Raw genomic sequence first — 27,224 nt, 5'->3', positions numbered from 1 at the left:
AAAAGTTGCATGAATTCAAAGCAGAACTGTATTTTTCCAAAGGGTGAAGTAAAAATTTTGGGGTTTGACTAGATTAGACAAAGCCTGAATGTCTCTTTTACTGTTGAAGGTAACAGACCACTGGAATAGACCCCTTTATTTATTTACATTTTTTTTATTTACAGTCTATTAGACTGAAAGCTTGAGAAAATTTAAGTTTTCATCCCAGTCTCCTAACAACAGGGGGAGATAGCGAGCACAGGAAGTCACCTTAGTGCAAGAAGGCACACTTTAATATCTTTCTATGAAAAACTAGTGAATCAAAAAAAAAAGTAGCAGTTACATAACTATTTTATCTTGCATAACGGGATGGGGGAAATGTTAACAATTACAAGGACTTGCAGACTAAATTAAAAAAGATTGGTCCACTATGAAGCTATAAATGTGTCACAGTGAGGAATGACTCATTCAACAAACGAGGTCCACACAGCATCAGCACTTTGAGGCCTCCTGCTTTTACAGAGCTACTGACACAGCAATATGTCAGCGTGCACCAGAAAACCAAATGACCTCTAAAGACATTAGCTCCACTGGTTTGAGAGGTGGTCACACACTTTTGACTCATTTTGGCTCATGTGACAAAACAAGGTGTCAGGTTTTAGTTCTGGTGATTTATTATAACTACAAGGCCAAAAAAAAACACTAGTTGAACTGTATTTTTAAAACTTGAAGAACCAATGGTGAAATACTGTAGTGTTTTTGGTGTTATGAGCAGGGGCTTTTTGCCTTTTTTCCTCATAACGCAGGGCATATAGTTCATTTCTGAGTATTTTTAAGTGATTGTGAATCAGGAGTAGACAAAATGCTTGTGGCTGGGAGTAGATGCTACTACGGCAAGCCGCAAGCTCCCTGCTCCCCTCAATTCTGATGCATTCACTTCACTGTATGCATCTTAGTTTTTAGCGTCCGAGCTGGCATCTAGCTAAAAACTGTCCGGCTGGATAACTCTGATATTGCTCTCCGTTTTTGTTGCCCTGGTAATGTTAGGTTGGAGTTGTGAGGGGCTGCAAGCTAGCTGGAAAGAGTGTAAACAAAAGGATGATGGGGAAGGGGGTGGGCTCACTCCAGGCGAGTCCACAACCTTCTGATGAACTCCTGCCGCTCTGCAGAAACTATGTCCTAGAAAACACAGGTTTTTTTTCCCCATAAAACTGCATAATCATAATTAAGAATAATCAATAAATACATAAACCAAACTATGATGGGGTGGTATTTTAACACGTTTTGTAGTGCTAAATAGAAATAGAAATCTAGGAATTGCTATAGTAAAATCCAAGTCCAGTGACTTAACGGCCCGATGGCAGGAGGATGGGGCGGAGAGTTGCAGCGAATCAGAGCTCCATACTGCAAAGCTCCTGCTGTCACTCCCCATCGGCCGAGCTGTCAGTTGACAGCCCCACACATGAACATAAATGCTGCTGAAGTAGAGTTGACCACCCGCTGACGTTATCTCGTCCTTCGCTCATCTTTTTTCCCCTCCTCCTCCCTTCCTTTTCTTCAAAGAACATTTCAGGATACACCTCTGTCATCTCTACGGACTGACCACAAACGCGTAGGAGGAGAAGGAGGAGGACTGGGCTGCATGCTAGTAGCTAGCAGCTGGCTAGTAGCGTTAGTTAGCTTGCAGAGCAGTGGAGGCTCGCGGGCTGGTGGAGTCCTCAGTGCCGCTTCATTTGATGAACGAAGGTCGGTGGGGCTTATGCTAGCTGGGAGTACAGAGCAAGCAGATAGGCGTTTCGTATTATTTATGTCTTGTCTTGGTAAGCTTTTGTGAGACTTGATAGTTTATTTGTTAGTATAATACACTGAGTTTTTACGTTTCTGTTAACGTTTCTTAGTTTTAGAAAATTTATCGTTTGCTAGCTAGCTAGCTAGCTGCAGGCTAATCGTTTTTGCTAATGCCAGCTCAGTGTTAGCTTGACTTGCAGGGGTGCGGAGCGCTCCAGACCAGTCAAGGAAGGAAGAGCTGCGATGTGGGCTGGGATAACTTATAGATGAATTTAAATTTAGTCACATTCAGAGTTCCTGAACTTGGACCGTATTTTTAAATACATTTTGTGAGGGGCTAAAAAAAGAAGGAGCGGCTTCGACCACTTTGGCTTGCAAGCTGATTAAATGAGTAATATTGATATTGCTGAATCGTGAGCTCTTGGCCGCCGTGCCAGCTGTAGGAGAAGACACTGCCAGCATCGTCAACTGCAATACCAGCCATTGTGCTTCAACATGGCTTCAGCCAGCAGCATCGCCGCATCTATTGCGAGTAAAACGAAGACCAAGAAAAAGCACTTTGTTGCTCAGAAAGTGAAGCTCTTCCGTGCCAGCGATCCCCTCCTCAGCGTGCTTATGTGGGGAGTAAACCACTCGGTGAGTCAGATCGTCATCTTTACACTGATCCATACGTGTTTGTCACAACCTTTTGACGCACGAGATTAAATCGCTGCTGTAGTCAAGAGATAAATCAGTTTTTGGGTTATTGTTATCATTGGACCTGTACGGGATTATACCTGTCAATCACTAAGATTATGGAGCAACGACGTGGCTGCAACTGTGCCCTGATCTTATACTTGGTCCTAGTTCCACGATTTTTTGTTGCTTTTCTGTTGAAATGGGTTTGTGCGCCTGGGACTGTTGGTGTTTGGTGCAGCTAACTCATCTCTGGCTTCCTGTTGTGCACATGTAAGACAAGCTCATATGGCTGTGTGTCATGCGAGAGCAAATCTCACCATGCAAGGAAGCTTATCTCTGCTCCCTGTCTTTTCCTTTGCCAAAGGTCTGCTATGAAGCAACTCTTTTTATATAGTAAAAATTGAAAGGAAGGGATCATAAAAATAATATTTTAGAAGTCAAATTGCTCTAGAACTCGCAAATGTGAACATTTTATCTTTTTTTTAAATAACTCATTTGATTTTGCACACAGTTGCTTTAGTTAATCTGACCAAAACAGTCAGACCTACTTCCATTTGTCCAATTCACATTTAGTAATCACAGCATAATAAAGTAAATAACCCCACAAAAAAAAGTCGGAAACATGTGAGAAGAATTTACTCTGCCTTTTTATTTTCCTTTTATTTATTCATTTTTACCACAGTTTCTTTTAGAACTAAGTCCCTCATCTGACAAACATCTTATTTATCTAATGGCATTTATGTACAAAGCATTTTTTTGGGGAGGGGGTTCGTTCTTTCAATGATTCTATGGTAAATGTTTCAGTTTGGATTACTCAAGCTCCAAATAACTTCATGTATTTGCATACATGAAGAAGGTCTTGAAGCATTAGAAATCTAAAGGTGTAATTCCTTACCCAAGCTGTTGTCTGTAGTTGGATTACAGTCAGCTGGTTGTGGTTTTAAGCTGGTGGTTTAGGCAAAGTAAGATAGAGAGATTTACCTAAGAACAGCTTTTGCTGTAGTCATTAATATTTTCCTCTTTAAATGTCTTGAATTCCAGAGACAAATGAAGACTGATAACCTATGATATGAAAGTTTCATTGAAAAAAATTGCCTGACACTTCAAATGCTTTTGAGCTAAAATATATATTTATATATAAGATCGTCTATCTGGATCGTGTCCATCAGGACACTTTTATGCAGGACCAGTTCCTACATAGAATTCAAGAGAAAGCTAAAAATAAATAAATAAATAACATTAACAGAAGTTCTGCTGTCTCTTCACACCTTGATAATATTCTTACATCACTAGCTGCGCACAGAAAAGACTGACGGTGCGTGCATAGACAGGTCAGAGCAGCAGTGAGAGGTCAACAGTAATTTATAAGTTATTATTCTGGTTTAATGTTGTCTGATACCATTTATCACAAATCTATCACTTTTTTTTTACAGCTTGTACTCGGATATGTTCCCCTTTTGTATTGGTTAGCGTTAAACTAATTGTCACTAGTATGGGAAGTTTGTTCTTCCCATTGGAAACGGGAAATAAATAAAGCATTTACAGCTTGGTTAAAGCTTAAAAAATGTTATATAGTTGTTTGTTTATAAAATATTTGCAAGACAATTAATACATTGTCTTTAAATAAAAAAAATGATATTCCGAATCCTACACTTTTTCACATTTTGCTTATTTTTTTGATTGTGAAGCTCAGTGTTTAAGATCATAAGTTTTATTTTATGACAACTGTCTAATATAAACGCATTAGTATGTGGAGCATACATGTTCAAACTATGCCCTAGTGCTGCTTATGACACAGCTAGTGTTCTACCAGCACATTCCCTTTTTTATGCCTTAGGCTAACACTTCTGTTCTTTTTCTTTAAAGCTTGTTTAGGTCCTATCTGAAACCAGTATCTACTAAAAACCATGCAAGAATGGACTAAAGGTCATGGTTAGCTTTTGTGACAATAATATCATTTGCTACATAGTGTTATTTATAGCACTGATTATTATATTATTGCACAGATGGTGTGAGTTAATGCAAATTATTGAAAATATAAGCATGTAAAGTTGCAATTCAAGCCCCACCCTAAATCTACTTTGACCGACAAAACTGGTCTCCTGAAACCAGTTAGTCACTAGTCATTAACTTGCCTTAGTTAAGCTACAAGACCAACAGATCCTATTTCGGTCAGACTGTTAAAAAATTAAATACTTTTTAATGCCTGACTTGAGTTTCCTGACTATTTTTTCACAGCTGTTTATGAAGATTTAGTTCTTATAATTTTTTAATCTCTAATATATATGAGGTTCTTTGGTTTTAAAAAAACAAACTTAGTAATTAAGTTTTAATGACTGATTAAATGTTATTGTCTTTGTGGTTTTTCTTTTAACAACGGATTAATGAAAAAGGATATATGTCTAACTTTGAAGAAAGATTATCATGGCACAATCTTAAAAAAAGTTAAATTTTTTTTTTTTTTTTTTAAGTAAAAAAAAATGTGACACCTTTAACATAGAATTTAATGTCTGGCATTGTCCCTAAAAGATTTTCACACATCCATGGTGTCATTCTATCTAGTTCACAAAAGTCCAATTGACATCATGTCCTTAAAGTCCCACTTTAAATTATATTTTCTTCTATTGTAAAATTGTTTCCAGGGTTCTTTTACTGATGATGATGATGCAGTTTTTAGCTAAATAAAAAAACCTGTGTCATTTAAGACTTATTTTCTGCAGCGCAGCAGGAGCTCATTAGAAATTCACCTCTTAGTTTTAAGTGGGATTACTGGCACAGGAGTAACCTTATGTTGATATCCCATCATTCCTTTGTTTGCACTCTCTGTTTGCTAAAAGTTCCTTACAACCCCCAGGTAACATTGGCATAAAAAAGAGCCGAGCAATATCTGAGCTAACCAGCGGTACAGTTTTGAGCCAGATGAGAAAAAGGAAGACGTACATGGGTCTATTTGTCATTAAGTGCAGGATTTAGAATTGGAGCTGTGAAGGGTAACCTTTGCCCGTCCATGGTATTTGCTGCGTTACAAACCAGAGCTTTTTCAAACCGCAGGTTTTTGTCTGCTCCTGATCCATTACGGTTTGATAAAAACATACACAGAATCTTAGTTTTAATCTTAAATTTGTTTATATGTGTCTTCCATCATGAGAAAAATGCTACTAGAAGATGCCAAAAACATGATTTTCGTTGGAGTGGGTCTTTAAAACCCAGTATCCTTGTGTTCCCACAAACTTTGACTTTGTGGCTTCTAATTAGTAAAATACATTTGATCAATGTATATAGTGGTAGCTAATGGAGACATCATTAAAAAAAACAGCTCTGATCTAGTATAAATTGTCTTAAAAAATAAGTAGATTGTGGATCTCATATTTTATTCTTTCAGTGATTTGTAGCTCTCGCCTGTGAGCAATAGTTTAAAAAAGGGTGTTATTTTTTTAAGCTTTGTATAATCCTTTTGGCTCTAAACAGGTATTGGTAATAGCTGTGTCCTCCATAAAGGGAAGAGAGCAGTTAACAGTGTGTGTGTTTTGTTGATGACTGAAGGGGCTTTGTGCCTGCTACTGAGCAGCCAGCAATCCACACAATGATGCTGTATGCCAAGATGCTTTTTATGGTGAGCCACCAGTAGCCTTTCAGCCCCTTTGTTTTCTTAGTGTTCTCACTGTGTGCAGACACAGCGGGGCCTTTTGGATGGAACATGTAGGTTTTGACTGTTTAAGAAAGTAGAGATATCTCAATGCTGGAATTCTAAAATCAATGGAATTTTGTTGGAATAACCTTAATACCTTTGTTAATCAGGGAAAAAATACAAATTGAATGGGATAAAAATGCTTTTCTCAAACTGGACTCGCAGCTGCACAGATTAAACTGACAATTGTTCCCTTTTCTAAATTAATCATTGATAAAATATTGATCTGATTGATGTTGGAGTGTTTTCAGGTTTTTAAACTTTTGCTCAATAGAAGATTTTCTTCTTCAAATCAGTGCAATGCAGCTCCTTAAAAATATCTTCCAGAGCCATAGGTTAATTTTCATGGTTGAAATGTCCAGAAAAGTAATTTTTGTTCAATTACTTCTTAGCTCCAGAAAAGATTTTGATCTCTTTTGTTGCACTTGTTGCTACTGCGATTGCAACTGCAGAAATTCTTTGTTATCTCTTACACTGTTTAACACAATAAACAAAGTTTAGACTAAATAATAATCTTTTTTAGCATGGCATCCAGAAAAAAATAAGGTTAATAGTTTGAGTCTTTCCATAGTAAAAACGCATCGTGTGATTTACTACAGCAAATATTGGCAATCTGAATAAAACATGGTCAAAATTGTGTAGAAATATATCTACACTAAGCATTTAATATGTGTGAGAGTAAAATAGAAGTCTCATAAGCATACTAGAATAAAAAAAAAACTATCAATAAAACAAATGGGATAATTTAATCCCACTCTTGATACACAAAAAGTTCAGCTCACTTCATTTCAGCAAACAGGTTCATCACTCAAATGCAATTCAGGTTTTTAAATGCTTTGTAACTTCCAATAAAGGTACCTCTGTTGTTATCCCCAGTGTTCTGTAGACTGACTTTAAACTGTTGTCTTGTACAAACCACAAGCTGTGGGCTTTCGGTTTATCTCTGCACATCTTCACTAAAAGCCTCCAATTCTCAGCTGGCTGACAAAACTCAGCAAAACCCCTAGAATTGTGCGCAAGTTTTGCTACAGGTCGGCTTTCAGTGGTGTAAATTAGTAAGAGATACAGTAATTACCCAATATACCCTAATGGTGAAAAGAGACAGGTGTAGGAGGACAGGTTGTCACTGCTCTGCCGACATGTTGGAGTTTGTTGCAGGTGCATTGATACATTCTGCAGAAATTTTTATATCTGCAGAGACCAAAAATTGCATCTTTTAATCAGGTTTCAAGCTGATCTTGATCTTCTTCTGATATTATCATCCATCTAATTAGTTGAAATCACTCATTTGTCTGTGTCTTTAAGAAAGCATCTCGTACCCCATTCAACTTTATATTCTATTGTGTTGGTATGCTTTCATATTGCAAGATAGACTCAGCTTTTTAGTTCACAGGAACAAAACTGTGCCACTCTGCTAACAGAGAGCATGCTCTGTCGTGAACTTCCTGTCCAATGGAGGAACAGCCCACACTTGCTTCATGCTGAGTTGAGAAAACAATCTTCTTCACTATGCAAACTTAAAGGAAGTGGTGTAAAATGGATCTGAGTGTTTCATAGCAGCAAAGATAGATGTGCCAATACAAGCACGTTCTTAAAGAACCAAAAGACTTTACATATTTAATTTTAGAAACTATAGTCCCATAATGAAACACCACAAATCATTCTTGTCTCTCTTAACCACCAAAATAAGCTATAATTTGTTCCTTATCGTCTCATGTTTTTAAATAAAGTTATTATTTTTAGTGTCTATTTTATAGAAAATATATACAGAAAATATTTCTTTAAGTCGTAAACCACAGACCTTAACCTGCTTCTCTTAACTGCAGCCATTCTTGGTTTATGTTTGTGAGTTATCTGAGGTTGGGTTAGCTGGCAAAAGACTAAGTGTGGTCTCCATTCTATTATCCTAACGTTGAGCAAAATGCTCCTTGTTTTTTAAAACCTTAGTGAAATTATAAAGGACACTTATAGAAATCAATGTATTTCCTTACAGAGGATAAGACTGATTAGCTGGAGTGTTTTAGTGCATTAGAACTCATTTTCATTAACATTCTATGACATTTTCACTATAATTTGAATATTTTCCTTTGACATTGCAGTTGTTTAGATTAGGGCAACTGAATTTGGGTTGCTCGAAAGATACGCACAGAGAGATAAAAACGTTTTTTTCATACATTTAATCATATTTGTTCCTGTTGCCTTTTGAATTGCAGAACAACAACCAATGAGACTCAACATATTTAAAGTTGTATTGTTTATATTCTAACTTTGCTGCTTACCAAAAATGTCTGATTCATAACTATTTAAAAATGTACAAAGTTACTCTGAATTGACATTTGAATTATGCTTAATCATACCTCCTTTGATAACTATACTAGGAAATGACTTTTTAAAACAGATGAAAATTAAATAAATTGTTTAAAAAAGATGTTATTTAAAAAGACAAAATATTTGTGCATCATCATTTTCTTTCTTGATCTTGTGTACTTGCAACCTAAAAGTTTTAAATAGTAAACAAAAATTACTGTTTTATATGTGTTTATGTGTCGATTCTAAGCCAGTCAAATCCCATCTGGATGGATTCATGTTTATGAGTCTTTGTTGAGAATAACCAGCTTTCAAGAAATAATGACAAAATTAGTCAAGTTTCTTATCTGTCCATGATTGGCATATCGGACACTTCTTTTAAAAAAATTAAGGCAATCCCTGTTAATAAAATGACTGTATTATAAAATATAAATGTTTTGTTTTGTTTTTGAAGATTTTGTCAGGTGTATAACTGTGAATGTATAAAACTTTATTATTGTATTTTATGTCAATTTTTAAGTTTTATTAGGTAGAGGCTCTAATCTAAGCCCATATGGGTTTTTCACCTCTTCCTGCACCTACTTTTTATGTGTTTCTATACCTGTTTTTTTGCAATATGTTGTATAAGAGCAAATTAAAGACATAAAATTAAATTTAATTAAAAAAGAGACTTTTGTGAAAACTCAACATTAATGACTACTCAAGTTTTTGGTCTTAAAGATAACATGGATCATAGTCCAAGTAATCTTGTCATACTTCTGCTTCCTCTCTGCACTTGATCTGTCACACAGACAGAATTAGAAGGAGCAGAGGAAACAAGCTAGCATAATTATAAATGACAGCACGACAAAATAGCAGCTCTCAAGCTAAACGGAGATGAAAGATGCCCATGTAATTCAGCCAAGTTACAAGATTATGTCATAAATGAAACTAAAGTCTTACCTTTTTTTAAAAGCACAATGTTAAGCCTTGCACAGTTTCAAATGTCAAACTATGGAAAAAGAGGCACCAGTTAGTTAAATATAATTATAAGGGCTTAAATTTGACAGATATCATTGCATCAGGAGCTATTGTTTAGTTGTAAAATGACTTGAGTTTAAATCCGTCCAGATCTGTACTCTAGAGGAAAACACTTGTATTTATCGGTCCTGTAGTTAAAAAATGCTTGAGAATTGGAGCACAATGGGTGCAGCTTTATTAAAAGCATTGCTAGGCGAATGTTAGACTATTAATAGATCATAAATGGGGCAACCTGCCAGCACACTTGTCTGTTGCTAGCAACAAACAAGCATACACACATACAGGCGCACACACACCTTATGCTTCTCCGGCTGAGTCATAACAAATGACAGATCTATGTTATGCAGGAGTGTGAAGCACAGCCAGCTCCAAGTGAAAATTCCTTCAACGTGCTGTAGGTGTTTTTAGAAACTGCAGTTTGTTTTATGAGAGGGTTTTGAAACATCTAGAATTTTTGTCAAATCATGTGCCGACATTTAGTGTCTTTAGTCACATTTAAAATGTGAGTCAACAACATTATGGCTCTAACGCTTACATCTGACTTTTAAGAAACCACACATTAGCAGCTGCTTTCAATTTGTTCAACTTTGGGTTTCATTTGTTTCCACAAACAAACTAGAAAAAACGCTGAATGGTTAAAAAGATCACAAATGCTGAACCCACAAACTGTTTTTTTAATAATTTGGTCTCAGTCTGAATTTAAAAAAAAAAAGTCTGTTCTCAAAAGCGCTGAGAACATTGATCATTAACATTTACCAACTCTGCACTGTGTAGGAGATATTAAAAATATCTTTGCTTCACAAGTAACCAATTAATATTTGATCATGAAAATTAAGTCTAGGTAATACTGCCAACATACTAAATTGATTCAATTTTCATTCATGAGCTCACAAATTAGTTTGATTATTTAACAAAATTATGTTAAACTTCAATGTATTCTTTAAATATTTAATATTCCTAATAATTTAAACAGAATGCAGGTGGAACTATCTTTAATAAAAATTGTAATTCATAAACTTTTAACTTTGTACATTTGTTTTTGTGACGGAAAAATGTAAGAAAATAGTTAAGGATTTAATTAATTGGTTGATTTAGTTTTATTTGTGTTAATTTTAAACCAGCACTTATTTAAATTAAATTAATCATAAAAGTGGAGTTTATTGCTTTATTTAAAGTATTAGAAGTCCCATCTTTGTTTGGTTTGAAAAGGCATTTCAAACTATTTTTAATAAAAAGCATTTTTTTGCATTTTAAAGAATTTACTCTGTAAAGTATACTTTTAGAATAGGCAAATGTTTTGGTTTACTTGTTATCTTAGAAAAGTGTTTACAATCTTTATGTTTGGAGAAATATGAGATGTTCTTTTTATCTACTACAAGTGGTTGTTTATTTGGTTGAATTTTGTCCAAAATTTCTATTAGAATGATCAGTGTTGGTATTGTTTCCTGGAAGGTGTTACTAACATATTCTGTTTTTTGTTTTGTTTATTTGCACGCAGATAAACGAGTTAAGCCATATTCAGATTCCCATTATGCTCATGCCAGATGATTTCAAGGCCTATTCCAAGATTAAAGTGGACAACCATCTATTTAACAAGTAAGATCTTTATTGCACAGAAAACATTTTAAATGTGTGTTTGGGATTTTATTAAATGTTTGTTTTCTTATTTTTGTCGTCTAGGGAGAACATGCCCAGCCATTTTAAGTTCAAGGAGTACTGCCCCCTGGTGTTTCGAAACCTTAGGGAGCGGTTTGGCATTGATGATCAGGAATTCTCGGTAATGACAGCAGTGCATATTTTACCACAAACACGTGTCATTTCTGTCATTAGTTTCACTTCTTTGCAATATCTCCTTTTTGTTTACTTCATAATCAGTAGAAACTTTCTGTTTCAACAACATTTTTTTTACTGTTTTCACATCAGTCACATACAATTGCTTAATTTGTTGTTAGCTTCCAGTTATGGTCTTTTAATATTGCACCTAAAACATAAAACTATTTTGTATTAGGCTTTCTAATCTTTGCACATTTTGTTAAGCATTTTGTTTTTTTCATTTTTCCATGCTTTGCTAGCAAATCCCCGGTTTCCAGTGTAGTCAGTGAGTTGGCAGTATTTGGAGGTCATTGTATCCCAGAGCAGTGCAGCTGTCCTTTTTATGTTTACATTAAGGTTCTGTTGGCTGCAGCGAGTGGGCAGTGGGGGATGTTAACAGACTGACCACTCTGAAGCCATATTTGCTCGACCAGATTGCTGTTGGGGAAATCATCCTGAATGTTTCTATGTCTGGAAACAAGCGACCTGTTTCAGTTTTGGGTTTAAACATGTTACTTTTAATGTCATTTTTAATGTCATTCAACAGTAGCTATTAGCTATAATCTTGTTACAATCCTATAACAAGCTTCATTTGAGCAGATGACTAAAGTAAACATAGTATTTTCTCCCTACGTTACAATGAGAAGTCTATAGTAAAAACTGGAGAATTTTTGTCTTAGTGTTTTTTTGTCTGCTCCTGATTCACTTTTTTTTATAAAAAAAACACTCAGAAATATTATTTTTAGCTTAATTTTCTTAACTTAGGTCCTCTATCAGAAAAATTCCACAACATGTAAAAACACCAAAAGCAGTGTATTTTTAGAGAACAGGAAGTTGAGTTCACATTGTATGTTGAATCATGTTACTTTGCTGCAGCAAACACAAAGTTTAGAACATCAATGTTGAAACTGCAGAGCTACAAGTAGGAATACATGAAGAAGTTCAACCAAGGACATGCTGTATTCTCATCAGAACGCAGTGCGGCGACTGTGGAAACTTCACAGCGTTCATTGTACCACGAGAGGACTTTTGAGTTGTTTTTTTTTCTGTCTTTTCTGTAGTCTTAGTTTTCCTCTCTGTCTGCAGAACTCTCTGACACGCAGCGCTCCTTTGAACAGTGACGCTCAGGGCCGCAGCGGCGCCCGTTTTCACACGTCTTACGACAAACGCTACGTCATCAAGACTATTAGCAGCGAAGATGTGGCAGAAATGCACAACATTCTAAAGAAATACCACCAGGTAAAGACAAGACTGAAATGTTTCCACCATGATTTAACAGTTGGTAATATGTACTGCTAAATGTCATTTTTAGCATTCTAATTCACTTCTCATGGAACAGTTGTTAGCATTTAAATTCTATTATTTGAACATTCAAATGTTTTTGTTGTTTTGATGTCGTTAAATGTCTGAGGGTATGAAAAAGACCTTACTTCCCACAAATTTAAATTTGTTAAAAGCCTTGTAAATACTTTAGTTTTGTTTATCTCTACACCACTTTTATATTCTTTTGCTAGTTCATTGTGGAATGCCATGGCAACACACTGTTGCCTCAGTTTCTGGGGATGTACCGACTCACAGTGGATGGAGATGAGACCTACATGATTGTTACACGCAATGTCTTCTCCCACCGCCTGTCTGTTTACAAGAAATATGATCTCAAGGTACGAAGGCTTACAAAAACAAATAAAAACTCAACCACAATATTAGAAGAAACTGTTTTCCTTAAGTGCCCCATTGTTTTGTTCTCTCTAAAAGTGGTTTATGGCAAGATAGAAGTTTAATTTGTGCTGTTTTATGTCTTAAACACAGTTTTCAATGATATTTGAGTGATTAATTATTTCAATTTTACAGGGTTCCACTGTAGCAAGAGAGGCCAGTGACAAAGAGAAGGTACTGTCCCGCCTCTGCGAGCGGCAGTCCACTGTCGTACATATTTGCACATATCACCTCACAAGATCTGATCTGTGGATTTTCAAAAAAAAAACAACACAAAGGAGAAAACTTTCATTAAAAATCTGTCTTTGACGCTATAGCTACTGATTAAGTGCCAGTGTGCTAAAATGGTTTCAGTCAAATTCCAGTGCTTTTTTTCTTTCATACCTTTCAGGTAACATCTTTGCTTTTAGACAGTGGCCGTGTTTTAAGAAGAGTCCTTATTTTGGTCAGCTTTTAAAGCTCGAGTGTCCCAACTCTTGTTTTTTACAGAGTTGTGATTGTAACAAACAAACCATTGCACTTGAGGTGTCTGTCTTTCAGATCATGTCCTAATAAAACCAGAAACTTTGAATAAACTCCAAAATCCCAAAGCCATGTAGACTATTAGAGACTGAAAGAGACCTGTATTTCAAAAACAGACACAGTTTCTAGCAATTTCACTGTCATGACCCAAATGGACCAACACAAAGTTTGGTTTTGCTTTGTTTCCTTTTGGGGGGCGATGACAGATGAAATGATCCATCTTTTTAAGTCAGGACCCACCTCACCCCCCCCTATCCCTTTCTAACCTCTGCACGCTAGTCGTGTCCCTTTATTTTGCTAAATGCCCTTCTTTCCCTGCTTCTGTAGTTCCATTAGTATCCCTGCTTGCTGGCTGCGTGTGACGGGTTGAGTATGTTTCAGTTTGTTGTGGATTTGAGAACTTGAATGATTGGGGATGTTATGAGTCTGAAGGGTGTGTTTACGTGTGTGTTTGTGTGTGTCTGTTTGTGTAATAAATGAAAACAGTAATTATCTCTTGATGTTGGAGATGAAAATTAGACTTTTGACACACTTTTTAAAGTGCTTTTGGCTTTAAATCGTTTCACAGCTTCCCCCATCAACAGTTTAAATTAATTATGGTTGTATTTTTTTACTTTACTGCATTTATTTCTGTTTTTTGCTTCTTTTTTTGTCAGATAAGCAGCTTTGAGTATGAGCGCCAAAACGCTTTTTCATTATAATCTCTTGTGGTTTATCTTAGATTACAGATTCTCAGTTCTGGAATAATGTTTGTCTTATTTATTAATTCTGGCTATATGTCTGGACATTTTGCTCTGGGAATGCTTTTGTCGGACAGGCTGTCCCTTTAGTGGCTGTAAACAGTTTGAGCCGTCTGCTGTGTCAGTCTGGATTGCCAGGCGTCGAGCAGTAAGACATCAGGGAAACCCCCCTTGAACTAATTTTAGAAATCAGCAGATAAAGGAAAAAGCCAAACTTTATTAAAGCCAGAGCAGCTGGGGAATTCAGCACACATTTGAAGCTGCCGTTAGGACTGTTTTTTTGTGTGCAGCACAGCTGGTGACACACCATGGCTTACATCTTCCAACTGCATCAAGAAACAGCAGAAAAAGACTTTCTTATTAAAAAAAATGTTTTTCTTTACCCTTAAGGTTCTGCACTTTTGATGAGCTGTTTCTAGTTTTTATTCCTCTATGAAAAAAACAGTTTATCAGTAACCAACACATTGTAGCCTATCACAGTTTTCTCCATCTTTCCACTTTTAAATGATTACTGTCATCAAGGGCTTCTGTTCTGAGGATTTAGGTACACTTATAGAGATAGATTGCATTGTTCTCTTGTGTTAACTTCAAAACAAAAACGACACAAACAAGGTTCTCTCCTGACTGCATGGCTGCCCTCCTTTTTTGCATGCATCTGCATGGAATGAGATTAATTGTACATCCATTAAACAGTCTTTAGATGTGGATGAAAACCAACCTTTTTAATTTGCACGTTTTTGATATGTTCTGATCCTCCTGAATATGATCTTTTTTATGACTTTAATAACTTTTTACAGCTGAGATCTGAAGTTTAGCTTCTCAGATACAAGATAGAACACCTGAAAATACGTGTGCATGAGTAGAAAATGTGAAGATTGTTTTTTCTTGGTTCGTAGAAGAGCACTTATCTGAACTTTTCCTCAGAAATGCTCAGCACCAGTGGTTCTTATTCTGTCTTCTCAGCTCAGCGTTGAGCACACAAGGCTTTTATGTAGCAATATGACTGGAGTAAGAGTGTGAGCCAACCTCTTAGCTCATCTCCTTTGATGTAGAAATATAATCCTTAGATTTAATACCGGATCTGATTAAGCACTTGGCAGAACAAAGTTTATTCATTTAAACGTAAGCCTTTTTTTTGCTTGCTTTGCTTGCTTTTGCCAGAACCCACCAGGAGCAAAGAGCTCAAGAACTACCTGCTGGAATTATTTTTATTTATTGCCTCCTTCAGTTACTGTCCCAATAGCACTCATCTGACCCTCTAAAAAAAAAAAAAGTATACTTACTTTACCTATAAGCTTGAATTCATCTCTGCTTCTGTGGAAGTGTTATTTCTTACCAAAAAAAACATTTGAAATAGTGAGGAAACGTTAAAGGGAGATAAAAAAATGTCTCAATTATTTTCTATTGATTTTCTTGGTTGAAAAATCAGACTATTAGTGTCTTGTAGATCTCTTTGAAAACATTTGATGAGGATTATATTGTACAATAAATAAAACCTTTAGACCAAAACTCCTTAAATTCCCAGTTAAAACTCATGTTAAATCTTAAATGATGAAGCTACGCCCCCAAGTTGAAGTTGTTCTTGTTTTTTTGTATAGTCTTGCATTTAAAAATTGTACTGTCTCATTGAATATTTAGGTTTTTGTGCAACAAATGAAACGGTTGTTTTTCTGTTTTTAACATATAAATCTCAAACTATATGTGGTTTAAGATATTTTTTGAAAATGGACAAATTTGAAACCAACCACAACCTTTTTTATGACCATGCTTCCGTTTAAGGAGAGGCATGACCCATCATGTGTCGTTGCTTTACTGGTGTGGGTTTTTTTTTGTCTTAGTTTTAGAAAAGGGCTAAAAAGTTGCTTCCTGTTTTGTGTGGCTCTTATGACAACATTCATATGATCATACAAAGCTTATTACTCAATCTGGGACACAGGTTTTGAGTCTTGAATTATGTCTTAGTAGGGTCGTCGTCACAAATATAGCACCCCTTCTTGGAATAGAGTTAATTTGGGGCTCAGTTTAACAAAAATCATGTATGTAACAAAAAATATAATTGTGAACCCTTTCATACGCTTTCTTTATTCACTCAGACACATTAAAGACTACAGATCTTCCGCGTTTTACCCTTTCCAGTCCTCTACCACTTTAAACACTTGTGTTCTGTTAAACTTGAACCACTTTTGCCTTTACCTCCAACTTGCTTCCTCCATTCCTCTCTTTCTTCTCTCCTCTCCTCCACCCCTACATCCCTTCCTCACTCCCCCCCTTTTTCTAGCAGTCAACCCTACCAGAGGATGTGCCCCCTCGGCCCAAATCTGGTAATGTTCAGCAAAGGCTGCAAACACTGCGGATTGCCACGCGCTTTTACTGTGCCATGAAACACGTAAGAGATGTAAGAGAACCAGGGCTCATATACTAGGCATGATCTATTTAAAAAGTATTTTATTGTTCTACATATCCACAGTGGTGCAGAAAAGTGTTTGCCAGTCTTGGATTCTTCGAGTTGTTCCATTTAAAAAGATGAGAGAAATCTGTAATGTTTACACTTTTTCAACAGTGAGAGACAGAATGTAAATAAAATAATCCAGGAAATCACATTGTAGGATATTTTGAAGAATGTATTTATATAATAGAGCAGAAAATAAGCTTCTCCAACAAACAAGCAAGAATTATGTCCTTCACAGACCTGTTACTTATTCTTCAAGAAGTTCTTCTATCTTCTGCTTGTTACCTGTATTAATTTAACCTGTTTGAACTGGTATCAGGATAAAAGACAACTGTCCGCACCGTTAAACAGAGACTGCAATCTCTCTGCCATGACCAAGACCAAAGAGCTTTTCAAGCACTCCAGAGATGAGAATGTAGAGCTGTATAAGACTGGGATGAACCAATCTACAATAAGAAAGCAGCTTTATGAGAAGAGATCAACTGTTGGAGCAGTTATTAGAAAATGGAAAAATGTAATATCACTGACAATTTCCCTCCACCCAGAGATCCATGTAAGACCTCATCTGATGGGGAACGAAGGATCTTGAGAACGTTGAGGAAACAGCCTAGAATTACATGGGGTAACCCATCAATGATCTGAAGACACCTCAGATCCAGAGGAGGACCGGGAGAATCTAAAACTGGAACTCTTTGAGATAAACGCCACTCACTGTATTTGGAAGGTGAAGAATCCTGAGTTACATTCTGAAAGAACACCATACCTGTTGTGAAGCATGGGAGTGGAAACATCATGATTAGGGGCTGTTTTTCTTCAAAAGATGACAGAACGATTGATCTGTATTAAGGAAAGGATCTTTAAGAAGCTCCTTCCATTAGGGAGAGCATTGAGAATAAGACATTGCTTGATCTTCCAATAGGACAATGATACCAAACACATCACCCAGGCAATGAGGGCGTGGCTACATTTAAAGTATTTCAAGGTGCTAGAGTGGCATAGAGTTGAAAGTTTGTACTGCCAAAAACATCACAGCTCTTATACAACTCTTGTACACATCAATTCTTAAAAATGATACAATGTGATTTCTTCTTTTTTTTTCTTTTTTCATTCCATCTCCCACAGTTGAAGTGTTTCTATGATGAACATTTCAGACCTCAGTCATATTTGTGGAACAACTTGCAGAATCAGTAAATGACAAACACTTTTTTGCCCCACCGTATATATTCTGTATGTTTTGTATATATACATATATATAAGTATTTTTTCAGCTGAACATTTTCATTTTTTGTGTTCTCCAGGCTAATACTTTGTTTATTTGAAAACCATATTTTTGCGCACATTTCATCCATTTTCAGTCATCTTTTCCTCAAAAAGTCGAGTTATCCAACACACGTCCTACTGCGCGGGCTCTTTTATTTATTTATTATATATTTATTTGTCCTCTCTGACTTTTTTCTCTTCAAGATGCGCGTTAACGGTCACCCTGCTGCAGACGTGCATGCGGTGGGGTGGGAGTGGGGTCTGTCATGAACCAAGTATGAGAGAAAGACAGAGACAGACTCTGGAAATTGATAATACAAAGGAAGAATTTAGAGTCTCCAGGAAAATAATTCCATGTAGAACCTCCTCCACAACAAACTTATACAGACACCTGAGAGAACCTCGAAAACAGATCATTACTGGTAGAAAAAGCCAGATCAGCTTCTCAAAGACTTGGTCTTCCACTACCAGCAACTCACCAGTGGAGAACTGAGGCTTAATCTGCTTATGCTGTGTTTTTTTTTTTAAGTTTCTAATTTTTCACTGAAAAATGTCATTTTATTCTAAAGTATGTTTCAATCAATATACAAATAATTGTGTTATTGTGAGCAGGGAGGACCAAAAGTTAATTTTGGGGTTTCACAGTTCTGTTCAAGTTAAATGACAGCACAACAACTATATATAAGGGGACGGTGAAGTATTTTCCTAGTGCACATGTCACAGAAAAATATGAGAATGTGAATTTTATTTTATAATTAACATTTTTAGGTGCTTTTCTAAAAAAATATGTATACTAAAAAACATTGCAGCTTTTGTCCGCGGAGGACACGTGAACTGAGTAGAAAGGATTCGTGGTTATTTCAGTGTTATGTATAATTATTTATTCGTATTGAATCATTTCTGTTAGTAGGAAAACAAATAGTGTGATATAAGGGGAAAAAAGAAAACATATTTGGCATTGATATTCATTGCGTTAAAAAATATTATATCAAAATTGTGACTTAAAACTGAATTAAATCGTGCAATAAGTAAAAGATCTTTTAGGAAAAAGTATCCATGTTAAAATTAAAATGTGTCAGAACATTGTCAGTGGATTAGTTTAGTATTGATCTGATACCGATAAACTCAAATCATGCAAATATCAGCTGATACTGGTTCTGGTTCCGATTTATTGCCCACCCCTAATTTTAATGTTTTATCTTCCAAAAGAGATTAAATTGATGAAACATCATTATTACAACAACAGAGTGAAAGTGCGCCTGAGAGGCTAGTATGCTGTCTGTCACAGGACAACCGTCATAATGCTTTCAGGAAGGTGGTTTCAGTTTTCTATTCACAATCACAAAAGTTTTAATACATAGTAAAAAGCGGCTCACCATTTCCTCTGCTGCTGCATTTATGACTTGGCACATTTTTGCATTTTCTTTTCATGTCTTTAGTTGCAATCCAAAAAAAAACACTGATGTTGCAGTAGATCAGGAGCAACCTTTATTAGTTCCATGAGGATCTAGTTTGAAAACCCACCATTTTTATTAAACCCCCTTAACTGGTCAGCAAACAAAATGTTTAACTGCAGAAGATGGAAAATACACTTTTGGATTGGAGAAGCTTCCTGTTTTCAGATAAACTTCTGCTTTTCTGCCTGCAGTGCTCCCTTTAAGAGTGGTTTATATTCAATTACTCTGCTGTAATGCAGCACTACAGTGGGTCTCCTATGAATTGATTTAAATAAATTGCTTTTGTAGAAAAAGTTGCAATGGGTGCACAGAAAGATGGATGACTTCCGTTTTTTTTGTTTTTTTTATTCAGCCATCAACACATCTTACTTTTTCATGTCATAAGTTTTCATGTTCCGTCACGCAAGTTGTACACTCCATATTTATAATCAACCAAAGGTCCCTACGTTAATATGTATGTTCTGATGTGTCCCATTATTTTTTTCTGTGTGCTGGGTTTGTTTTCTAAATGTCGAGCTCTTTCTGTGTGTGTGTTCTGTTTGTGCGCATTTCTGTGGTTACGTGTCACCGCTCAGTTCCTGCTGCCTTAGTGTCATTGTAGTAGCTAAACTGCTGCCGTTGCCGTGTTACCTCATTTCCTGCTCTCTTTTTTTCCTCAGTGACTTAGCATTAGGCCCCCACTCCTCCCCACATTAACACTTCTCCCTCCTACAGGCTGCTCGCGGTCCTGCAGCCGCAGCGTTCAGGCGAATCCTGTAGATTGGCATTTTGTTCTGAGCTTAAGATCCCTGCAAAACACACTGGCTTTAATTAACTTAAAGCATTTTCTAAAACAGCTTTTAGAACAGAGATGCTGGTCTCTCAGATGTTCTCACTTTTGAGCTGATCCACGGAATTCTGTCGTATTTTTATTAAATCTTGCTACTTGGAGGTAAACTTGTCGTTTTTCTGTTGTAATTCTGTTGCTAATCTCTAATGCTAATGGGCAGGCTAAGGAGCTGCCCACCTACAAGGACAATGACTTCATCAATGATGGGCAGAAGATCTACATTGATGGAGAGAACAAGAAAATGTTCCTGGAGAAGCTTAGAAAGGATGTGGAGGTATGTGGGAGAGGCCTCACTCATGAGGAATGTTTGTCCACAGAAATTAGGTGTTTTTTTTTAGTCTTACCTCTCATCTCCTTCAGTTCCTGGCCCAGCTGAAGCTCATGGACTACAGTCTGTTGGTGGGGATTCACGACGTTGAGCGAGCAGAGCAGGAGGAGGTGGACAGTGAGGATAACGAAGCGGAGGATGACGGTGAGAGCGACGGAGGGGGAGTCGGAACGCCCCCCGACAGTCCCAGCAACACTCTGGACAGCACCAAGCCTCTGTCGCCGGGAGAGTTCGATCCCTCCATCGACGTCTATGCCATCAAAAGCAATGATAGTAAGTGGAAGTTCTGGATTCCTGACACCTGTGCCTCACACTGGCAAAATTTAAAAAGAAAAGAGCTCCCCCTACTGGTGGACACTAGAAGGTTTCAATGAGATCACATGAAAAGAACTTATTTCTCCTCTAAGATACTTTTGCTTCACAACACAGGTGCTCCCAGAAAGGAGGTTTACTTCATGGCTATTATAGACATCCTCCAGCATTACGATGCCAAGAAGAAAGCTGCTCACGCCGCCAAGACGGTCAAACATGGGGTACGTCTGCACCCAGATACTTAAATCACTTCTGTGTCACTTAGGACAATTCTGGGGTTAAATATAAAATAAAAATAAGATGAGCATCTTGTGATTCTGTCAAAGGAAGGTGTCTGAAGCTGTGTTTAATCTGCAGGCCGGTGCGGAGATCTCCACGGTGAACCCAGAACAGTACTCCAAGAGGTTCTATGATTTCATCACCACCATCCTGTCTTAGCCTCCAGAGCAATCGAGGCACAGATGCACATGGGAGAGGGAGGGCGGGTGGAGAGTGGGGTGGAGAGGAGTACCATAGAGGCGGAGTTTTAACAAGGTGCTGTTGTGATGGCTTCGTATCACTCTCCCTCATCCATCCTCCTCATCCCTCGCTTCTCTCTGTTTCAGTGGGGTGCCGCACTGCAGCTAAACAAAACATTGTTTGTTTACATTCTTTGTTTGGTTCTATTTGTGTTACTTTGGTTCTTCAAAGCTTGTCCAAGTCATTACATTTTATATACAAGCTGTTGTTTTTTGCTTTAAATGTGGGGGATCTGGATTTTTTCCCCTTTTGTTGTCGTTCCTAACACAAAACGGAGTTCTTCATTTTTGTTTGAATGTTTATCATTGTTGTGATGTTCACTGGGATGTTGGCGAGGCTGTGACGTCTCTACAGGGCGAGCACAGGCCCAATGCAGGCTTTTATGGGAGATCAGTGGAGTTCCTCTTAAACGGAGAAGGCCTGGAGGGAGTGGAACCTTTCCTAATGCAAATCGCTTCTTTTCAGGAAGTAGGAAGCAGTCTTCCAACATGCCAAGAGCCCTCACGCATTCCCCCAAAAAACATGCAAGCACTCAGCCAAACAAATCCTTCCCCTGAACACCCTCAGCCCCTCTTTAATGTGTTTTTTTTATTTTTTTGCCGCAGTACTTCTTTGCTGAATTGCAATGTTTGTTTACACCTTAGTGGTTTCTCTTTGAAATGCAGTGACTTATAATTGGTTAAAGGGAAGGACGTCTGTCCGTAAAACGAGGGGACCAATCTGATTGGCTGTCGTCTCTCCTGTTACTCGCTCTGAAAACATCCAGCTTCCTGCTCCTGCTGCAGAGAACATGAAGTCAGTCATCAGAGTGTCTTCACATAGGGTGCCGCAACGAAACCCAACTCCGACCGCACCTTCTGATTCCAAACTGATGCACTTTTCATTATCATTAGGAGCTACTTTCTGTTAGATCCTGCAGATGTGAGACAGACCAACAGAAGAAACAAACCGTGTCCGGTCTTCCTCCGTGTCTCACTGCTTTTCTGCTTCTTAAGGGTAGGAACACGTTGCTGCGCCATTCAGTCCAGAGAGGACAACGTTGTGCAGATGTGAATTAGAAAAGCAGCTGTTCCTACCCTTTAAGAAGCACTCTGTGGGCTGGTAGCACTTGCATTTGGGGACCAGGCTTTAGCTTCAGGGCACACATAAGGCAGTTTACCTCCAGCACACACCCACTGTTCACGAGGGGTGTGTGTGTGTCAGTATTTAAAAGTTGGAATGGGGAGGGGGGCCTTCAGTAAAGTAGCTAAAGATGTGTTGGTCATTAATTAATGCCAGTTGTAAGGCTTCTATTTGTTTGCTCTTTTTTAAAGTGAATTATCTGTGTTATACTTTGTGTTTTTTCTGTTTTGTTTTTTTATTTTTGTATATTTTGCACAAGAAGAAAGGAACCAAATGTTACGAATACGACCCCAGTTACTCAACATGGTCTTAACAAGGGAAATGCAATATACTTGTGTGAAAGTGCGAACGTTGTTTTTGTGTGTGTATCACCTTTGGATAACCAGCTAAAACAAACAAAAAAAATGTATTTGTTCTAACCTGTGCAAAAAACCCTCCATTGCAATGTCTGTTTAGATTAAATTTACATTTATATTTTTACATTGAATTTTAGTCCTTAAAAAAATGTTGTCGTATTAAATATCTATATAAGCAATCCCTTTGGAGTGAGTGCTGACGCTGTGGTGATGAAGAATGCTGTTTAAATGTTTGCAATTTACATTGAAAATGTTTTTTAAAAAAATGCATGGCACAAAGTTAAGTCCCGCCCCCTCCCTCACACACCTTCAGTCTGTGTTGTCCTGTGTATCCCTCCACTTTAACCACATGTATAGGATGTTTGGCAGTAAATAGTCCCTTGCTTTAGACAACTGTTTTGCATTGTATACACTGTGCAAGATGTGTGCCTTTTTACTCCAAATTATTTAATTTTATATTTTAACGTTTTGTTTTTTTTAAACAAATGTAAAAGGTTATTTGAGTAATACTTTGACGTATTATTTTCAGCTCTTATTTTCCTGTTTTTTTTTTGTTTTTTTTTTTGAGCACCTGTGTATTTGTTGTTGTTTCTCCGTCAGGTCAATAAAATCGTTTCAAGGATTGTGTTCTAAGATACAAAGTGAGTGTTGTGTTTTGCTTTGGTTTCTGTGGATCATGGTTGTAGTGTGTGTATCCATCCTCTTCCTCGTGTCGGCCTTCACTTGTGTCTGGCTGCTCCTGCCTTCTTTAAGAATGTGTGTTTGTGCTGTGGCTGTTCTCTGCTGTGCTCTCCCCCTGCAGTCCATCAGCATGTTACATTTACCACCAAACACACACACCTGCGGTTTTATTCTTCATCAGCTTCCATCCGTTCGTTTTTGCTCTGCTTTGGTGTGATCTTTCCTGAAGCGACTGTCGTCTTTCCCTGTTGTTGTCGGGAGGTTTTCATTTCCCCCTGTGAGGGGTCTGTGAGCGCTGGTGTTCTTTAACTGTGAAGGATTGTCTAGTTCAAACTGTACATTGGGTTGTGTCCTAAAAAAAAAGGAGGGATGAGGGAACACTGTTGTCTTTCTTGCTTGCCTTTTGCTTTCTTGTTTTTGTTTTTACCAAGTGAGTTTTTGGGAGTTCAGTTCTGTCAGGAGCATGTCCTCCAGCTTCTTACTCTTGTGACTTCTGATAAACTGAGCTCCTTCAGTGCCCCCCACCCCAACCAGCTGACCTGCTGCCACTTGTGTGTCAAAAGCACCTCAGCAGTCGCAGGGCTCCCACGTTTGTCTTTTTGTTGAAGCTGAATCTGTTGTAATAGATGGAGTAAAGTGTGCAGTAAACGTTATGGAAACGCTGTCGATTTGATTTCTCGTGCTGAAGGGAAACTGATGAAAGACCAGACGTGAGACGGACTAAGAAGAAAGCTCAGAAACGGCGTGATCGCTGGAAATGGACATGCTCACCTGCACAGCTGCCTTGGTCTGGGCGGCCTCACCGCGTGAGTGTGGGTTTGCCGACGGCCGTGGTCAACGCTTCCCTTCAGCAGCAGAGGCCAAACTGATCTGTGTGTGTTTGTTGTTCTTCACATTTAATGATAATAAGAAAACGCTCCGTTCCATACATTCACTCAGACCAATTAAAGCACTTGTTCTGCTTAAATGTGTTTGTTTTTTTCTGATCCAAACCTCTTATAGCTTTCATAAACATTGAATTTTATACCAAAAAGAAAAAAACACTGATATTAGAAAAACATTGCATTTTATTAAGAGGTAATCTATGTTCTGGGAATGTGATTTAGTTTCATGCTGACATGCAGCAGATTTAATAATATTGAAAATATATTTTCCTGTTTGGTTGTTTAGTTAGAACAATTTATCAAAATTAACGTTTTTTTCCCCCCAATTAAAATTCTATTAAATTCTCAGTAACACTGTCCAGTACCCCTCCCCCCACTGAACTCTACTTGTTCACACCCCCAAAAAAAGTACATTAATAAAAAAAATAAGTAAAACACGACCAACTATTTTATCGTAAAATTAGTTTGGTTAAGGGCTGCACGGTGGCGCAGTGGTTAGCGCTCTTGCCTCACAGCGAGAAGGCCCTGGTTCGAATCCCGGCTGGGACCTTTCTGTGTGGAGTTTGCATGTTCTCCCCGTGCATGCGTGGGTTTTCACCGGGGACTCCGGCTTCCTCCCACCGTCCAAAAACATGCTTCACAGGTTAATTGGTGACTCTGAATTGCCCCTAGGTATGAATGTGAGAGTGAATGTGTGTGTGATTGAGGCCCTGCAACGGACTGGCGACCTGTCCAGGGTGTACCCCGCCTTCGCCCTTCAGTAGCCGGGATAGGCTCCGGCACCCCCGCGACCCCGAAAGGGAAGAAGCGGTTAAGAAGATGGATGGATGGATAGTTTGGTTAAGTTTTCACTGCTTATATTTCTTCTCTGCCATTCTCGGTTGTATCTTTTATTTTTTTGAAAAGGAGGACCCTCTTGAAAACGAGATGTTTCATCTCAAGAGGCTTTATCCTCCCATTCTTGATTTCAAATGTTAAATAAATAAATAAATTTAAACATCCTTGAGAAAATCATCCAAAACAGGAGCAATGTACAATTTACATCTTTTACTCCCCTTAATAACACAGCACTAAAAGCGGTCAAAAGAGTCGGTATGGATGGAGAGATGATGTCGTTCTCAGTTGTTATTCACCTTTTGGCAATATCCCTTCAATTGTCGCTATATCGCTGTAATCTGAAGATGAATTGGTTAACAGAAAATGTGGCACCAAGAAGGCCTGAGATCTTATTCTGTACTCATTCCTCTCATACTCCTGAAACACCACAATGACCCCATCCACGGTCAGTGTGGAAGTAATCAGCTGCCCTCTGTCAGAGTTTTTTCCTTGACATAACAGTAAAAAGCCTCTTGGATGCCAGCAGCTTCTTCCGGAAGGTTGTTGTATACACTCTGGTTATACACTTAGACATGCTGCACTGAGTAAGGTCCCGGTACAGTATGTATCTGATATCAAAATGCAAAAGTGCTAATTTGGCAATCTTCTGTTAACATATTTCAAGGCCAGCGGTAAGTCAAAAGGTTATTGCCAGTCTAAACATTGAACTTATGACCTCTCAACTAATTATGGATTTTTTTTTCACTTGCAGCCTATTTTAAGGCAAAACAATTCCAACCTGGATGTTGAGAACCTGGATTGTGCATAACTGAAGGACTTTCTTTAAAAGTAATCGTTCACTTTCAGGGTCTGGGACAAAACCGCAGCTTCACCAATAACAAAGGCATCCACTGAGAGTGGAAACAAACCCAAGCCAAATGCTCAGTCATGGGTTTTTCTATTCACTTTTTCACCTCAGGCATTAAACTGAATGACCTATTCTTGGGCTTGCTGAATCAGGTACCTTAGCAAGATTACTGCCAAGAATGCAATCTTCACTCTGACCATCAATCAGTCGTGTTTGCACAATCACATTGCAACCATAAACCTTCATCTCTAGATACACATGCCTATTGGTTTTGTTTTGGAGCCATCATTGCCAAATACCAACATCAGTAGACTCCAACATGAGATTTATCAAAGTAGAACACTGTACCAACATTGGAAGGGAAGTGAAGCTCAGCAAGGACGTGCACAGGATTTGTCGAGTTTTTTCCCACTTATATCATGGCCACTTACAAAAGAAATACATTTTCAATCTATATTTAGTACTTTATTTTTAATTATTTTTTCTATTAGAAGGTTTTTTTTTACTCAAAGCTGATTATTTGATTTGTTGTGCGGCCTGTTGTCATGGTAATATGACAACATTGAAGCGCTGAAGCACCACAGATTTCGTCTGCAGCATCAAAGGAAAGTGATCTATAAGTTGATCATAACAATGGGTTAAATACAGCATCAGTTCAGAGAGGAAGTTCCCCTCTTACTGCTCGTCTCTGTCCAGATGATAACACAAAAGTATGTTTTCAAGAAGCCAGCGTAGTGATGTAGAACATTTCAACAGTTATGTAACTGGAACCTCCTTTAAGTAGTACATCCAGACCCAGTAGCCATCAGAATTGAGTATTCACCATGGTATAGGTTAAACCTGAAGCTACTTAAATGGCAGAAACACAATGTTTGTTTCTTATGACTGTCTGACACTCAGTTGGAGTTTTTTTTGAGTACTGCAGACATAAAAGTCTTTCAAGTTCTTGCTTCTTATTTTTTATGTGTTTTGTGCACTCAAATTGCACTTCTGGGATATCCGGGTTAACACTTTATAAAGTTAAAAATTTTAGACAGTAAAAAGGAAGAAACATTTTTCTTTATGGACCGTTTTTGTTCAAAAGCTGCATATT

The 27,224-nt window shown here is 37.6% G+C and overlaps 1 protein-coding gene across 3 annotated transcripts; it reads left to right on the top strand.

Annotated features, from left to right (window-relative positions):
* The first annotated feature begins 1,353 nt into the window (after positions 1-1,353).
* On the top strand, positions 1,354-24,530 carry pip4k2aa (phosphatidylinositol-5-phosphate 4-kinase, type II, alpha a). 3 transcript variants are annotated; one of them, XM_024279909.2, is made up of 11 exons: positions 1,354-2,403; positions 10,959-11,056; positions 11,141-11,237; positions 12,359-12,511; positions 12,787-12,933; positions 13,124-13,162; positions 16,532-16,645; positions 20,406-20,519; positions 20,606-20,846; positions 21,003-21,106; positions 21,243-24,530. In XM_024279909.2, the coding sequence occupies exons 1-11, from the start codon at positions 2,263-2,265 to the stop codon at positions 21,321-21,323; spliced, it is 1,329 nt and encodes a 442-aa protein (XP_024135677.1). In that variant the 5' UTR covers positions 1,354-2,262; the 3' UTR covers positions 21,324-24,530. The 3 variants fall into 3 exon arrangements, with proteins under 3 accessions (XP_024135677.1, XP_024135676.1, XP_024135678.1); XM_024279908.2 differs by having other exon boundaries at positions 16,529-16,645; XM_024279910.2 differs by lacking the exon at positions 16,532-16,645 and having other exon boundaries at positions 1,359-2,403.
* Positions 24,531-27,224: the final 2,694 nt, after the last annotated feature.

The sequence above is a fragment of the Oryzias melastigma genome, linkage group LG20 (genome assembly GCF_002922805.2).
Source record: "Oryzias melastigma strain HK-1 linkage group LG20, ASM292280v2, whole genome shotgun sequence".
NCBI classification, from domain to species: domain Eukaryota; kingdom Metazoa; phylum Chordata; class Actinopteri; order Beloniformes; family Adrianichthyidae; genus Oryzias; species Oryzias melastigma.
Note: the sequence above shows the minus strand (reverse complement) of the source record. Positions and strands in the feature narration are given on the sequence as shown.

Coding starts and splice junctions, on each gene's coding strand:
- pip4k2aa (XM_024279908.2), top strand. CDS start 2,263: ATGGCTTCAGCCAGCAGCATCGCCGCATCTATTGCGAGTAAAACGAAG. Junction 2,404..10,958: donor TGTGGGGAGTAAACCACTCG/GTGAGTCAGATC, acceptor ATTTGCACGCAG/ATAAACGAGTTAAGCCATAT. Junction 16,646..20,405: donor CCATGAAACACGTAAGAGAT/GTAAGAGAACCA, acceptor GCTAATGGGCAG/GCTAAGGAGCTGCCCACCTA.